Source organism: Delphinapterus leucas, chromosome 1 (genome assembly GCF_059928025.1).
Source record: "Delphinapterus leucas isolate spDelLeu-1000000601 "Yukka" chromosome 1, BTC_Dleu_Yukka2, whole genome shotgun sequence".
In the NCBI taxonomy this organism is placed as follows: Eukaryota; Metazoa; Chordata; class Mammalia; order Artiodactyla; family Monodontidae; genus Delphinapterus; species Delphinapterus leucas.
The window spans coordinates 172563486-172581128 of record NC_143129.1 but is presented as its reverse complement, the minus strand read 5'-3'; the positions used below and the strand labels follow the sequence as shown (position 1 = coordinate 172581128).

Below are 17643 nucleotides of genomic sequence, written 5' to 3'. Positions count from 1 at the left end.
TATTCTCTGTTCAAAGATGTATTTACTAAAATGTAGACTCACGCAGTGCTTCTGGAGGCCTGTCTAGCAGCTTGGCGCTCTTTCCTTTTCTTGTCTGGTGGCTTGGCTAAGACTATTTCAATTTCTTCCCCTTCTATTTCTTTGCCATTCATTTCATCCATGGCCTATACAAAATTAGGAAATAAATTTACTTTACACATAACAGTACTTTAAACATAACAAACATATCTGTGCCATTAATACACTTGATAAGCAATTTACTTCACAACTATTTTTATTTGCAAGATGAATATACCCACCAAGTTAAAAAAAATACACAAAGAAAGTACTTGTTCCCCTCAATCTTACTTTCTTATGTGTAAATTATGTTGAGAACAAAACTGATGTCCTACCATTATATTTAAAAAGATAGGGCTTCCCTCGTGGCACAGTGGTTGAGAGTCCACCTGCCGATGCAGGGGACACGGGTTCGTGCTCCGGTCCGGGAAGATCCCACATGCCGTGGAACGGCTGGGCCCGTAAGCCATGGCCGCTGAGCCTGTGCGTCCGGAGCCTGCGCTCCGCAACAGGAGAGGCCACAACAGTAAGAGGCCCACGTACCGCAAAAAAAAAATGATAAAAGATTGGGGATTCCCTGGTGGCACAGTGGTTAATAATCCGCCTGCCAATGCAGGGGACAAAGGTTCGAGCCCTGGTCAGGGAAGATCCCACATGCCGCGGAGCAACTAAGCCCGGGCGCCACAACTACTGAGCCTGCACTCTAGAGCCCGCGAGCCACAACTACTGAAGCCTGTGTGCCACAACTACTGAAGCCCACGCGCCTAGAGCCTGTGCTCCACAACAAGAGAAGCCACCGCAATGAGAAGCCTGTGCACCACAACAAAGAGTAGCCCCCACTCTCAGCAACCAGAGAAAACCCGCATGCAGTGAAGACCCAATGCAGCGAAAAATTAAATAAATGAATAAATAAATAATAAAAATAAATAAAAATTAAAAAAAGATAAAAGATTGCCAGAGAGCTGCCTGTTGCTGCTACTTAAATCCAAAAACTTAATTCCAAATAACTTCCAAGCTTAGCCAAACCAAAGCAGCAAATTCACAACTGGAAAAAGTGCCAGTAGTAACAAACTTTTCAGAATTCAAATTTTTAAACATGTGGCATTCAACATGTAAGTCTTAAACTGTTGATCTATAAAAATTTTAAGGATTTGAAACATAAATGAGGTTATCAGTGAAATTCAATAAGATACTGACCAAAAAAAGCCTAGGTCTCCCCCACAATGCTTAACCTGGAACATACTTTGCCTGAATAGTTAAAAGCACAAAGCCCAGCAAAGGCCTGAACTAATGAAGATTCAAGTACTCACCTGGAAAGCAGTAATCAAAAGTATTCTAGGCTCTAGTTTTTTATTTATGTAGTTCCACCTAATAGCCTCTGCCATAGGGTTCAGGTAACTCAGTAACAAAGTATAACCTCCTCACCTCAGCTTTTCTGTTCCCTATACAACCTTTTCCTCTCTGGATATACATAATAAAATGCTCTATCCATAAAGAATATTTAGTGCTTTACAAGTATCTAGACAAAGATTAAATCAGTATCTTCCTCTAACTAGTTTTTCCCCTTTACCACCTTAGCTTTTGGCTGCTTCAACTAAAGCAACTAAATGAGTCTATAAAAGCTTCCTGGTATAAACAAAAGAATGGAGCATCTGTCTACTCTCCCCTCTGGCCATCCTGATTTCCAGTTACTGAGCTAGAAATCTTGTAATTTCAGAGACTTCTTTGGCAAACCACCCTTGAAAATTATTTTAAATTACAAACAACCAGTTATTTAATACCAACTGATTCAAAAGGAGTATTTAAAAGGTATACATGTATTAGTTATCGGTCCTTCGTACCACTGGCAATTCAGAAGCCACACATTAAATTCTGTATTAAGCTGTGAATTTTATAAGCAATATTGTCTCACTAATTAGCTTCCATCAAAAAGCAAACCAATAAATTCTAACTAGTCAAAGATTCTACAAGGCACATTTTAAAGCAGTACCCTGAGCAGGAAACAAAAACTGCTCATATTAGAGGCGGCATCACTTTAACCGACAGAACATGTAGAAAAAGAACCAGGCCTGAGTCATCAAGGATTTCGGATCTATCTCCCCAATTACATAAAAAAGCTTTTATTTTGTCTTGTCACCCCCCCCCCTCCACCCCTCCCCCGCCTTCCGCCAAAAAGGAGAGAGGAACAAGAGGAAGAAGAAACCTGAAATTTCACCCACTAAGGATGGTACTGATCCATTATCATCAGAAAGCAGCAGAGTATTCGGGTTATATGTTCTAGACACCTTATGAAAAGACTTTTTTCACACTTTCCAATACTATCATCAACAAATAAATTAACTATTCCATGCAAGAAATATTTCTAACAACTACTGAAACTGGCAAAACACAGTCAATACTATGAGGATTCTAAAATGACTAAAGAAAGGCAAAACTATGAAGAACTAACCATTCCCTCAGAGCACAGCTACTGAATTAAATGTGTTGTACTAAGTATAAAGCCATGTACACTGCTCAGTTCCATTCACAGGTCCACAAACCAAGGTAAACAAAGTAGTTACGATACACTCATTACCATTTTAGTATTTATACCGGCTAATTACTATTCCTTGTAACATTTTCAAGGTATCATGCTATCAAACCTTAGGCTTACAAAAATAATAGAGATTAAAAATAACTTGCCTGAGATCACAAACCCAGTTAGTAATAATCAGGCTTTGAAATATGGAGTCTTACCTGTTATACTACTACCACTTCACAGAGATTATTAAAAGAAAGTTCCAGAGTTCGATAAAAGCTGAAAACAATTTTATTTGCTTTTTAAGTCACTTTATGTGTTTAGCAAGTTTCAACAAAATTCAAGTATCAAAAAACAAAATTTAAAATTTTCTACCTTAACAGCTGCTCCTCTGTCTTCGAAATGAACAAATGCATAATCTTTCAACTTCTTCACTCTTTCAAGTTTTCCGAATTCAGAAAACGACTTTTCCAGTATTTCTTCTGTCACTGTAGTAGCCAAGTTTCTCACAAATAAAACTTTCACCTAATATAACAAATATACAAATTGGCATTGGCTACTTAATTTTAGCTGAAGTCCTATATTAAAGTATTTCTTCTTATCTTCATGGCATAGGCTTTTCTTCTCTAAAACATTAAGTGTTAAAAGTGCTGTGATCTGGTAACTGACTATACTGCTGAACTGAATAAATAAGCATTTTCAGAACTCTAATGGAAAACTGATGAATTCATAAAAGTGCTAACAAAAGATCAAGATAAAAAAATTAATTACATGGGACTGAGCAAACTGATGAGCAATTATAATTTTTGTGACTTTCTGTTTGAATAAAAAGAAAAATCCCACAAGGACTCAGAGGCAGAAAATATACAAATCAATTTTCACTGCAAAGTAAAGGAGCTGTTACAGTGGAGGATTACTGGACTGAATGGCAATATTATGACATAGTATGAGTGTGTTTCGTGTTTGGTAATTGCAATCGTTGTTTTTGTTGTGGTCATCCATTTACAATGCTTGGTGTCAGTTTATTTATCTCTTGTAAAAATAAAATACAGTGTGTGTGTGTGTAAAAAAAAGGAAGTATATTGTAACTTGGAGGCTAATGATACTGTGCTACTGTATTTCTGTACACTTTTAGTGTACAGAAGTAAGGTAGATGGTATACAGATTAATGCTAAAAAAAGTATACAAAACTATTCAAAAATATGGTATTGTAAATCTATTAAAATGTTAAGATTATAAAGAAAATAAATGGCATTTATGGAAGTGTTAAAAAAAAAAAAGTGCTGTGATATAGACGTGAAGAACAGACTTGTGGTTGCCAAGGGCTGGGGATGGGGGGCGGGGGGGGGGAGGGATGGACTGGGAGTTTGGGGTCGGTGGATGCAAACTATTATATTTAGAATGGATAAACAAGGTCCTACTGTATAGCACAGGGAACTATATTCAATATCCTGTGATAAACCATAATACAAAAGAATATTTAAAAAATTGTATATATGTGTATAACCGAGTCACTCTGCTGTACAGCAGACTGGCAAAACATTGTAAATCAACTATACTTCAATTAAAAAAAAAGTGCTATGATAGAAAGTATGAAAAGTACCAAGAAAATGATTCTGTTAGTTACCAATTTATATAAATTATCAGTTCCTTCTCCTGCCATGTTGTTAAAAGTAACTAATACTGTGAACAGGACCTTCAAGGAACCAAAATATATTTATTACTACGTTAATTTACAAATTTAATATGGTCCCTAAGACCCCCTAAAACAAGTTTTTGTTTTTACCCCCCAGAACTGGATGTGTTGATTCTAAAGTTCATATGAAAAAATAAACAAGCAGGAAGAGCCAGGAAAAAAAATAAGAACAAAATTTAGAGACTAGCCCTAATAGACATAACAAACTGTATCAATTCAATGCTTAAATCATTTAATCAGTGTAGTGTTAATCTGAATAAAGATGAAAATTGGATCCATACCTCACACTATACACCAGGATAAAGTCCAAACAGATAAAAAATTTTAAAGGGGGGGGATGTTGAAAGCATTAGAAGAAAATAAAGGCAATTCCTTTATGTAACACTGACCTTGGAGAAGGCTTTGTGACTTAAAATCTATAAACTACGAAGGACTGAAAAATTCAACTACTGAAAAGAAATGACTTCTACACAGTAGAAAAATACCATAAGCAAAGTCAAAAAACAACTTATATCACAGAGTTAATCTCTTTCATATCAGAGCTCCAGAAAATAAGAAAAAGATCAACAGAAAAACAAAATGAATGGAAAGATGGGCAAAATTCATGAATACATGGTTCATACAAAGAAACACAAATGGTCCTTAAATGTATAAAAAACGTAAACTCACGCATGCATAGTAAAGAGAAGCAAATCATAACAGCTTTGAGGTACCATTTATTATGAGATTTGGCAAAACCCAGAAGTTTGGTCCTATCCTCTTTTGACAAGGATGAGGAACATCAGCCTGTTGTATTCTGCTGGTGGGGAGCAGAATACAAGTACACCTCCTACAGAGAATATGGTCAGTATCTTAACAATTACAGATGCATTTACCCTTTGGCCCACAATTCTATCCTCAAGAATCTATCCTACAGACATATTTGCACTTGAATTAACTGAAACGATATAAGCTTACTCACTGGAGTACTATAATAACAAAAGATTAGAAACATCCAATGCCCAGCTGGTTGAATATACTATGGTACATCTACAAAATGGAAAATTATGTAGTCAAAAAATTAAGAAGAGCTCTAAGAGCTACTTTGAAAAAAATGCGAGAATACACTGTTGCTAAGATTTTTTTTCCCATTTTTATACCTCCAAATAGGGATCCAATTTACAGTCAATGTGACAGATAAGCACTTGTCATAGTTTAATTGGCAGCATTTTATAATTTCTTAGTGGTACATAAAATAACGGTATATTTCCTTAGAGCTGAAATGTATGAGATGAGATGAAATATGACAGTGAATAAAGCAAACACAGATCATTAATACAGCTACCAGTAACCATTTGTGTAAGAAGTAGGGAAGGAAAGAATATATACTAATATTTGCCTGTGCTTGTCCAAGGAAGCACTAAAAGGACAAACCAGAGACCATTAACACTGGATGTCTACAAGGGACAAAGAGAACATGGTAGATGGGGCTAAAGGTGGAAGTAGGACTTCCTACTTAGGATTTAGGATGAATTTCTATGCATAATTTTGATTTGTGAACTAAGGAAATACATTACTCATTCAAAAAAAAAAAAATTAACACACCTACCGAACAAACTGTCACCTCAGATAAACGGCTATCTGAGTAAAAAGGATTTTGGGAGAAGACATTAATTCAAGGGAGGAAAGTTTTCCACCTCTATCATTACACCCTTTGTCTTTCTCAATGTTGTCATACTGAATGAAGTCTAATTTCTACATTAGACAGGCCTCCAATTGGTTTATTTACCTTTTTTTTTAAACTCAACATGGATCTTTTATTCTTTTCTGAGATGAAACCAAAGCATCCTATATAAAAATTAATAGTTGAAACTGTGTTTAAAACATTCAGTAGGAAAAAGGTCCCTTTAAGAAAGATATATTTATGTACACCTGAAACTAACATAACACTGTAAATCAAACTATAATCCAATATTAAAATTAAAAAAAAGAAAGATACATTTAGGCTCTTTGGTTCTGGTTGATTATAAAAATGACCCAACTTGGCAAAAAAATCTTCAATGAATGATAACACTGATACAGTGAATCAACAGCAGAAGCTTTACACTATTGGGTATACTCCCCCTTGCCCAACCCTGGAATAGAAAACAATAAAGGAGCATTATTCTATCAAGTTTATTCAAATCAGTATTGTTCAAGTTTATAGAGGCTTCCTTTTCATTCTGAAACTTGTTTTTGATCCAGGAAGAATAGTTACTAGAATAAAATCATGAGGTTTTTCTAATCTCACAAAAAGATTTAAGACGAATTTCAATCTGAAAGGTTACCAGAGGTATGTGAAAAGTGGTCGAATAAGCAAATTACTAGCTATACTTTAGATATTCTGGGGGATGTTATTCCCCTCTCAATCTATAAGTTATTTTTAAAATGTTTTTTATAGGAAATGTAATACAGGCTACAGTCAGTTTCTACAAGGTAGATTCAAAGTTGTAAGAGATCTTGTAAAGAGATTTATCCAACTCCAATAAAATATATAACATCCAAATTCAGTAAGTTTGCTCAAAGTCACAATTGTATTAGGAGAAGAAACAAGTGGAATTAAAATCAAGCTAGTAATAAATAAAAATAAAAAATCAGGGCTCTTTAGATTCCCAGTCCCTTTCCTTGACACCTATCTACTCAAAGAATATGAGAAAAAGAGTGAGTGACACATCTGAGTCTCTCCAGTTCATTCTCAATGAATCTTCTTTGCTTAATCCAAAAATGCTTTTGCTTACAAAAACTTTTACCATGCTAGTATAAACCAGGGCTCTCCTCCAAACTAATCAAGAGTGAGGACTGTCTCCTCAGAATCTGGAATAAAAAGCTTGAGGAAAAGACTTCAAAAGACTTCTCAGTCCAGAATAATCCAACCACTCATTTATCACCATCCATAGAGTTGCTGCCTCCGAAAAGGAAAGAGACATACACCAAAATACTCGAAAACTCACTAAAAGCAGCAGAGATGCAACTTCAGATGTGTCCCTTCAACCCCAGGAGTCTCCCAGAGGAAAGCCTAAGAACCAGAACCCTTGGAACCATCCTTTACCAGGCAGAGATCCTGGCAATGCAAGTACAGGACTTAGGAGGAAAGTGAGGGCCTGCTACAGGACTTGTCATGCATATTTTGCCACTACGGTATAACAGCAAACGTGATAACCCTTTGCCTGTCTTCATGGAGACAATACTCTAAGGGAGCTTGATCATTAAAAAAGAAAAGCTTTAAAGAAAGAAAAACGGGGCTTCCCTGGTGGCGCAGTGTTTGAGAGTCCGTCTGCCGATGCAGTGGGCACGGGTTCGTGCCCCGGTCCGGGAAGATCCCACATGCCGCGGAGCGGCTGGGCCCGTGAGCCATGGCCGCTGAGCCTGCGCTCCGCAACGGGAGAGGCCACAACAGTGAGAGGCCCGTGTACCGCAAAAAAAAAAGAGAAGAAAAGAAAAGCTTTAAAAAAAGAAACACGGGGCTTCCCTGGTAGCACAGTGGTTGAGAATCTGCCTGCTAATGCGAGGGACACGGGTTCAAGCCCTGGTCTGGGAGGATCCTGCGTGCCGCAGAGCAACTAGGCCCGTGAGCCACAACTAGTGAGCCTGCGCATCTGGAGTCTGTGCTCCACAACAAGAGAGGCCGCGATAGTGAGAGGCCCGCGCACCGCGATGAAGAGTGGTCCCCGCTTGCCACAACTGGAGAAAGCCCTCGCACAGAAACGAAGACCCAACACAGCCATAAATAAATAAATTAATTAATTAATTAAAAAAATTAAAAATGAAGGCAGTTTAAAAAAAAAGAAAAAGGAAAGTAAACTATAAATCTCAATAAAATATAATTCATGGCCATGTAATAAAAGTCACAGTATGGTCAATGAAGACTATAACTCATAATCACCAGAACATTACTTCTCTCTTTATTCAGTAAGACCTTGTCTTTTTTCTTTTCTTAACTTTTTTACCTTTGTATCTCTCATAGTGCCTAGCACTAAACAAACACTTAATTGAAGGGATTTCATTTCAGTTCCTTTTACACATTTAATCTGCAGAAAAAGGAATGGTTAATGGAAATTGCTGGATACCAAGACAGACTTGTTAAATTTGGTGTCTAAATAGTTAAGATCAAGGGCTACAATTTGTATTTACTGTAAAATTTGAAATATTCGAGCATTATTCTGAGTACAAAATTTAAATGACAACCGCACCCCCAACCCAAGCAATTGCATTTACCTTAGCCATGACTTCTGGATCTGGTTCTTCCACAGGGTCAGCCCATTCAACCGTAACTACATTTCCCCATACTTTTACTTTTCCACTCATCAGCCGGCGTCTGGCTTGTGCTGCTGACTTGTGATCCTCATACTCAAGGAAGCAGAACCCCCGATTCTTCTTTTTGTCATCGGGTTGATGATAGAGAATAACGTCCACCAAACCCTCTGTTAAACCAACAGCCAGATATATAAGCCAAAAGCATCCACCACACATTTAGCGATTAGGCAGACCTAAACCCACTTGCCGAAGAGCAAAAAATAACTGAAGAAGCCTCAAAATGATTTGCTAATTACCTAGTAGACAATTAAATCAGCGTTATTAGATATGGAGCTAGGGATAGTATTTTATGTTCCCTTTTAATTTTAGGGATCCTGAAGGTACAGCCATAAACAAGTCCAACTACTGTATTCTGACATACAAGAATGTTTTAGAGTGTTTGACATAACGTGAGCTTAAAATTTATGAAAATACTACCAAGGAACTTAAAAACCAAATTATAATATAAATCCAAGAGAACATTCAACAACTAATCATGACCAAAAATCATCCTTGAATCTAACTTTTTAAAAGTTACTATTTTTACCAAGAATAAAAGTAATTGCTTAAAACCGGTGTACCTCTGGTCTTAGTCCTGTACCCTCATCTTTCCATATATGTTCTTTCTAGGTGGTCCCTACTTTTGTATACCATCCATATCCTTAAGAGTGCTTAGATTTTACTCCCAGCAGCAAGATCCAGAATGTGATTTGGATGTGGGAGAGCTGAAGTGAAGGACCAGAGATAAGGCGGTCATAAAACTAGGAGGTTACAGCATTGGATGGTTCATCCACATAGATGTTAAAAGTACTAACAATAAGTCAATTTCGGGCAGAAGAGAAAGACTGTGAACCAGAAAAAATCTTCAATTAATGCAAGACTGAAACCAGAAGAGCAACAGGTGACAGTTTGAAGGAGGGAGAAAGGATTGTTTATCTGTAGTATATGTCTGGATGACAAAAATGTAAAGAAATAATGGTTTTTATATGGGATGGAGAAGTAATCGTCTAAAAGTGTTTTTTTTTAATGCAGCTAGCATTAGTGGATCTCCATTAGCATTTAAAACAATGAAATGGAATAGGAAATGTCAGATTAAATCATATGCAGTAAGCGAAAATATAATTTTGTTAAATTTTGTTTCAGTTATATATAAATCTGTGATATAAAATGTTTTCAATCACTTCCATGGATTTAAAATTGGAAATTTGGAAAAATCTGATCTAGACAAGGTAAGAGGAAGAAGGAGGATTAATAACTCTCATCCCCTTAGCCCTAAAGCACATTGAATGTCAAGGGGGAAAAGCCTTCCTTCACTTGAGGGCTATAGGGCAAAGACTGTGTCAAAAGCTAGGGTTCAATTAAGGCAAAGTAAAGAGGACATTCCAAGAAATTGAGGCTACGAGGGAAGCTGCTTAGTCCAAACCACTAAAAAGAAGAAAGGAGGCAATTTAGACACTGAATAGACATGTGAATTCTTAGATTAAGATACACCTCGTTTTTTTGCACCTATAAATAGTACCACAGATTTCCCAAAACTAATTTCTAAATACATTTTTGTTTTACCTGTGACTTTACTGAATTCTTCCAGAATGTTTTCTTTAGTCTTATTCTTCGGAATTGATCCAACAAAAAGCCTGTTGTTTGCCACAGAAATGCACACTCCAAGGTGTTTACCAGGGCGAATTTCATAGCTGTCACACTGAAAGGAAGAAAAGAACCAGACACCCCACAACCACCCCAAACTCAGAACAACTGATCTCAAGCTAAAAAACTGAACAATTTAAGGTCAAATACTCCCTGCCTCATGAACTCACGGAGTTCCCTCATGCCTGCCGTAACATAAAATGTGTATTTTTAAACCTGTTACAGCCTCTCGTTTTAGTTTTAACCTTCACTGCTATTCACTTTATCTTTAAAAAGATCTGATCTCATATTTCAGTATTATCTATCTGAAGATTTTCTCCCAGAGAATTTCAGAAAAAATACCTGAGACTGATCATTCATCTGCCCTTGGAGATGAAATTAGATATAGATAAGCCACAGGCAAAATAACAATATATAAAGAATACCAGCTATGTTTAATCAATGTAAAGAAATTTAGAAGAATTTCACATTTTACATAAAACACAGAATTCCAACATCTGAAACTACATGTCGAACACAATACTTATAAAATTATATGAAATGATAAGAATAAAAAATGTTTCATTTAAATGGCTATGGTGATGATTTCCTTGATAAACTTTAGCTTTTTAACGGCTTAACATTACTTACCTATTAGTTTACTAAAAGATATGTAATTTTTTTAAAAAAAATCATCCATATGTTGTCAGAAACAAGGAAATAAAGCTTTGAAAACTTCTCGGTACCGAATAAACAAACTGGAAGGAAAAGTCCGTAATAAAAACTAAAATCTGGGTCAAGCTACAAGTAAAACTAATTTTGAGGCAACTAATAAAACCAAAAGCCTTGGTGAAAGAGATTACTATTCTAGAAGAACTAGAACTAGACTAAGTGAGGCCTTTAGCTGTCTGGCAAAAGAGTATGCCAAGGAACAACGATATTGCTATTTTGGGTTACTGAGAGGGTTGTATCTTAACAGAATAGGAGTAAAGATATACTTAATTGGCATAACTGTTACTACTACTACTACTACTACTACTACTACTACTACTACTCTGGAATAAGTACAAAGGGTAAAAGGCCCTACACAAAGGAAATTACTAGATTGGTTATAAAACAGTAGAAGAAGAGAGAAAGATTAAAGACAGAGAGAACTGGAGGGCTTGGAAACAAAAAGATAGGAAAGAACAAGAATATACTTAGAAAATAAACTGTATGATTAGGCTATGACAAAAACAAAAGAGATTCATAGCCATTTCCTGAATTGTGTCCTAAAAGTCAGTGTTGCCCAGTTATGTTCCCGAGAACCCATCCCATACTTCATCACACTTTAAGAATCCTACCCTAAAGTTTAACAGCAAGAACTGACATTTTTGTCTAAGATCAAAAGAGAGACCTGCAGAAGCCAAATATTCAATGAAACTTTAGATACTAATCACTCTAATAAATAACTTCTTAGAATTATGGGAGACTTTCTCTAACACCTTATTTCTTGGGTACTTTCATTTCTTTTTTACTTTTATAATCAGAAAAAAATAGCCAACAGTCACATACCAACTCAGTCAATATAAAAACTTTCAAAGCAAAAACTAAAGAAAGTGAAACAATGTTAACTGCAAATGTTTTTAATTGAGGTATTTCTCTCAAATGACTTGCTAGACAGTGGGCATTTGCTTATCACATACCAGTTTAACAGCTTCCTGTGCAGCTTCCTTTCCACAGAAGGTGATAAATGCATACCCTCTGTTCTGACCAGACAGTGGATCCATCATAAGACGTAGATCCCAAATGGGACCAGCCTTTTCAAAAAGGGGCACCAACTCATCCTCATATAAATCTCTTGGTATTTTACCTACAAAGACCTGAAATAAAACCTCTGTGTTAGAATCCCAATGTAAGCATTTGATTTTAGAGCCACAAAGCCCAGTTGCCTTTTTTTTAAGGGGTAGGGACAGAAAGATGGTTAAGGAAAAATGGGGACAATTTGAATCTTGCAAAGCTAACCTTAGCTTTTATTATAATGACTTTCAGGGCATCAACATAGAACAATATTCTATATTGAAAAATGGAAAATGATTAATAAAAGTGTGCAAAATTTGTAGTAACAACTCTAAATTTTGAATTTTTATAATTTGTTTTCTCACAAAAAAACAGAATAAAAGGCATGTATAAATCTTCATGGAAATACCTCTGCATTTTTATAAAAACAATAATTGAACAAAAAGATTGATGAGGTCTTCCTCATATTTTCTCCTCAACTCCAAATTCTTTACTACTTAGAACTCCAGTGCTGGGACTTCCCTGGTGGTCCAGTGGTTAAGACTCGGCCCTTCCAATGCAGGGGGCGCGGGTTCAATCCCTGGTCAGGGAACTAAGATCCCACATGCTGTGTGGCTTAAAAAAAAAAACCTTCAGTGCTTCAATCTATCCCTTTCCCTATCAGGATATTACATTTTAAGTAAGTATGAAAAAAATTTTTCAACATTTGAAGATTTTGTGTGCTTAGTTAGAATTATATAGTAAGTAGGATTAAGTTATATAAGAATGATAAATTAGAATTAAACAATCAGAAACCCTCTCAGTATTTAATATCAGACTACAATTTTCTTCAAATTTCCACCATGTCAGCAACATTGAAAATAATCTTTTATGTTAAAACATTTGCAATCCACACACAAAGTCTTAAAGAGTATATTAGTGTTTGCATGAGACGAATTTTCTAGTGAAACTCATCTACATCAGCATTTCATATTCTGAAATGACCTGATTAATGAAGTAATAATAACAGCAATCCAAAAGATGCCAATATTATTACTGGAGATTAAGTTTCTGGTGTTAAGCTCTACTACAGTTGTGCTATCTTAAGACAATCCTTTTCAAATCAGATTCACCTTCACTGCTACCTGGTAAAACTTGAGGTCTTCTTCTAAATCTCTAGCACAATTCTCACACGACAGCTATTCTCATTTGTCTACCTCCTTAAAGTCTCCAATCCTCGTTCACTAAACCTCATTCTAAGGAGATCACCTGAAAAGCCATTGGTTTCCTAACATTCTTTCCTCTCAGTCTTAAAAACCTTTCTCAACATCTATTTTCACTTCTTTCCTTTATACCTCAGAAATTTACCTCCTTTCCAAAAAAAGGCTAGCTCCTTAACCCTAATAAATAAGCCCATTTCTTCTCACTACCTTCTTCTGGAAATAATCGCAAATCTTCATCTCTTCAACTGTCCTATTTTGCTCAGTGCATTCTCTCCTTCCCAGTGGTTCCTCCGTCTTCAAACATGCCAAATCTCCCATAACAAAACAAAATACAAACAAAAAAACCCTTTTTTAGCCTGTATCTTTCCTTTCACTTTTAAATGCTTTGAACACATGGCCCATATCTGTTTTATTTCACTCATGCAGTTATTCTTTTCAACACATCTACTGTATGATTAGTACTGTGCAGCTACGAGAAGCATAAATAAGACATCAGGCATCATCTGAGTGACATCCCTACAGAACCATCTTTCTAATAAAAGCTCACTCTGAAAAGTACTTGCATCTACGCTCTCTTTAACTCTCTAAAAATTGGCTGCTTCTTCTATCACTAAACTGTATGCCCTAACGTCACTAATGGACTTCTAAGGACCAAATTCAGAAGTCTTTCCTTTCTCAGTCTCATCATCCTTGCCTTCTCAACAAGCATTAACACTGGTGATGTTATCTTCTGAAAATTCTCTTCCCTTAAGCTTTCAGAATCCTCCACTAACCTGGTCTTAATCTTTAACTACTCCTCTATCCTTTCCATGGTGATTTGTCTATCCATCTAATAATAATCTGCATGTTTCCCAAAGTTATGGCCCTATTTCCCATAATTCACTGTATTTTCTTCACTCGTAAGGATCATATCCATTCCCAAAGGCTACAACTCTAGTCATCTCCCAATACATCCCATACATCCCGAGACCTAATTCTGTATCTCCAACTACCTATTAAACATTTCCTCTGATAGTCCTGATTTTACCCCAAATCATCAGTAAGTTCAGCAACGCCAATTTCTGGTTTTTGATTATAAATGTATGTACAGGTAAGAATGACTATGTATCAGAATATTAAAAGTTGTTATCAATGCATGAAAAAAACTACTCTAATTTTATTCTCCTTATTATATTTTCTAAATATTTTACAATAAAGGTATAATATATTTGTAACAAACGTTTCCTTTATCCAAAAATCAAAATGACTAAAACCCACCCTTGTCAGTTGGCTCCTCTGATTTTCCCCACATTTCTCTTGGGAGAACGTAATTTCTGCTCTCCCCCTCCACCCCAAGATGACTGAGGAAATAATACTCTCATAAATAAAAACCTCAGGTATTTTTAATCCCTCCCATTCCCATCCATATCCAATTTATTTTTTAAATATAAGCTGAAATTGCTCCAATGTATAATGCTACCCTATACAGATAACTGGCCCCCTTCCTATTCAGAGAACTTGTCCAGACCTTTCACGAGACGTGGACTCATAAGCCATGCATTTTTCTACATTCTAGAGATAAGAGTGAACACCACAGACAGGTCTAGGCATTAATGAAGCTTATATTCTACTGACAGACAAAAAAAATTTTTAAAGATAAACAATATGATTTCAGGAGGTGTTAAGGGCTAAGTAAAATAAAAGCAAAGGGACTTCCCTTGTGGTGCAGTGGTTAAGAATCTGCCTGCCAATGCAGGGGACATGGGCTCGAGCCCTGGTCCGGGAAGATCCCACATGCCACAGAGCAACTAAGCCTGTGCACCACAACTACTGAGCCCGCATGCCACAACTACTGAAGCCCGCGCGCCTGGAGCCCACGCTCCACTACAAGAGAGGCCACCGCAATGAGAAGCCTGCACACCGCAATGAAGAGTAGCCCCCACCCGCCAAAACTAGAGAAAGCCCACACACAGCAATGAAGACCCAACGCAGCCAAAAATAAATAAAATAAATTTATTTTAAAAAAATTTAAAAAATAAAAGCAAAGAAAAGGGGGACTTCCCTGATGGTCCAGTGGCTAAGACTCCATATTCCCAATGCAGGGGGCCCGGGTCCGATCCCTGGTCAGGGAACTGCTCACATGCATGTAGCAACTAAGAGTTTGCATGCCACAACTAAAAGATCCCACATGCCACAACTGAAAAAAAAAAAAAGTCCTGCGAGCCCCAACTAAGACCTGGCGCAGCCAAATAAACAAATAAATATTTTTTAAAAAAAGCAAAGAAAAGGGATAAAGGAAGAAGAGGCTGTATTTTAATAGAAGGGCCTCCCTGAAAAGGTGAATTTGAACTGAGACCTAAGAGAAAATTAAGTAAAAATCTGAGGAAAGAGCATTCCAAGGTGATGGAACAAGTACAAAAAGATGGGGAGTACAACTGACATTATCTGAAGAACAGCAAATAGGCCAGTGATTAAAATAAAAGATCTGGGACTTCCCTAATGGCGCACTGGGTAAGACTGCGCTCCCAATGCAGGGGGTCCAGGTTTGATCCCTGGTCAGGGAACTAGATTCCACATGCATGCCGCAACTAAGGAGCCCACCAGCTGCAACTAAGACCTGGTGCAACCAAATAAATAAATACTTATTTATTTTAAAAAATTAAAATAAAATAAAATGTCCACACAGGAGACAGTGATGGGAAAGAGAGAACAGGAGCCAGATTAAGTTAAACCATGGTTAGACGTTTGAGTTTTATTTCTTAGGAAGACAGAGGATTTGAGCAGACAAATAACTGGGTATTACTTATGTTCTAAAAGGAATATTCTGGGGCCTCCCTGGTGGCGCAGTGGTTAAGAACTCGCCTGCTAATGCAGGGGACATGGGTTCGAGCCCTGGTCAGGGAAGATCCCACATGCTGAGGAGCAACAAAGCCTGTGCACCACAACTACTGAGCCTGCGCTCTAGAGCCCACGAGCCACAAATACTGAAGCCCGCACACCTAGAGCCCGTGCTCCACAGCAAGAGAAGCCACCGCAATGAGAAGCCCACGCACTGCAACGAAGAGTAGCCCCCGTTCGCCACAACCAGAGAAAAGCCCACGCACAGCAACCAAGACCCAACGCAGCCAAAAATAAAATTAATTAATTTTAAGAAAAGAAAAAGAAAAAAAAGGAATATTCTGGCAGCTGGATAGAAAGTGGACTGTATGGAAAAACAGGCTGACCAGTCAGCTTAATACGGCAAGGGATGATGGTGGCTTGGTGTAGTAGGGTGATAGCTGAAAGGTAGGGAGAATTTGAAAAACAGTGAGTTTTTAGTTATGTGGGATTCAAATCTACATTTTATTTACCTTGAGCAAGTTTCTCAATCAGCGAGTCTCAAGATCCTTATCTGGGAATAACATCAGGAAGAGAGTTCAATTTCCATGTGAGCAGAGAGCCCACATCTTGATCCTCATTTTATTCCCAGCACTGAACAGTGCCAGGGACACAACAGCTACTCATCTTTGAATGAATATACAAATGAACATCTATCTCATACTGTAACTTACGCACTAGATCCCATCCTTTCTTTCTTACTCAAGGACGCTTGGTCCGGCAACAATTTTGTCATCAATTTCCCCCTTTACACATGGATCATTCCTATCAGCACATAGTATGTTATAATTTCTCCCTTAAAATTTAAATTAAAATAAAAAATAGGGGCTTCCCTGGTGGTGCAGTAGTTGAGAGTCCGCCTGCCGATGCAGGGGACACAGATTCGTGCCCCGGTCCGGGAAGATCCCACATGTCACGGAGTGGCTGGGCCCGTGAGCCATGGCCGCTGAGCCTATGCGTCTGGAGCCTGTGCTCCGCAACAGGAGAGGCCACAACAGTGAGAGGCCCGCGTACCGCAAAATAAATAAATAAATAAAAAATAAAGAATATACCTTGATTATAACACCTTCTAGCTATTGCCCCGTTTCTCTGCTACCCTTTGTAGCAAAATTGCTCAAAAGAGCCATATATACTTGCTGCCTCAAATTTCTCATCTCCTTACTCTCTTGAATCTTCTCCAAATCTGGCTTTTACCACCATTCCAGTCAAAGTCCTTAATGCCATCAATGCTGTCACAATCAAATGTCAATTCTCAGTCCTCATCTTACTTGGGAAGTTTGATATAATTAACCATTCTTCCTTCTATGAAAACTTTCTTCACTTGACTTCTGGGACACCCCACTCCTGGTTTTTCTTACCTCATTGGCTCTTTCTTCTCAGTCCCCTTTGCTAGTTCCTCCTTGTCTCCCCAAACTCCAAATGTTGAAGGGCTGTAGGAATCAGATCTTAGACCTTTTCTCTAGCTACACACACTTCCTTGGTGACACACCCAAACTCATGGTTTTAAAATACCATCTAGAGACTTCCCTGGTGGTCCAGTGGTTAAGAATCCGCCTTCCAATGCAGGGGATGCAGGCTCGATCCCTGGTCGGGGAACTATC

General features: G+C 37.5%; 1 protein-coding gene across 3 annotated transcripts in view; it reads right to left on the bottom strand.

Annotated features, from left to right (window-relative positions):
• The window catches only part of HNRNPR (heterogeneous nuclear ribonucleoprotein R), a 60227-nt gene that overhangs the window by 26672 nt on the left and 15912 nt on the right, over positions 1 to 17643 (bottom strand). For all 3 annotated transcript variants that reach the window (XM_022551814.2, XM_022551812.3, XM_022551811.2), the window contains 5 exons: positions 11891 to 12067; positions 10146 to 10281; positions 8505 to 8710; positions 2951 to 3100; positions 43 to 164 (listed from right to left, as the gene is read on the bottom strand). In XM_022551814.2, the coding sequence (XP_022407522.1) occupies positions 43 to 164; positions 2951 to 3100; positions 8505 to 8710; positions 10146 to 10281; positions 11891 to 12067 (791 nt within the window). The remainder of the gene's footprint in view (positions 1 to 42; positions 165 to 2950; positions 3101 to 8504; positions 8711 to 10145; positions 10282 to 11890; positions 12068 to 17643) is intronic.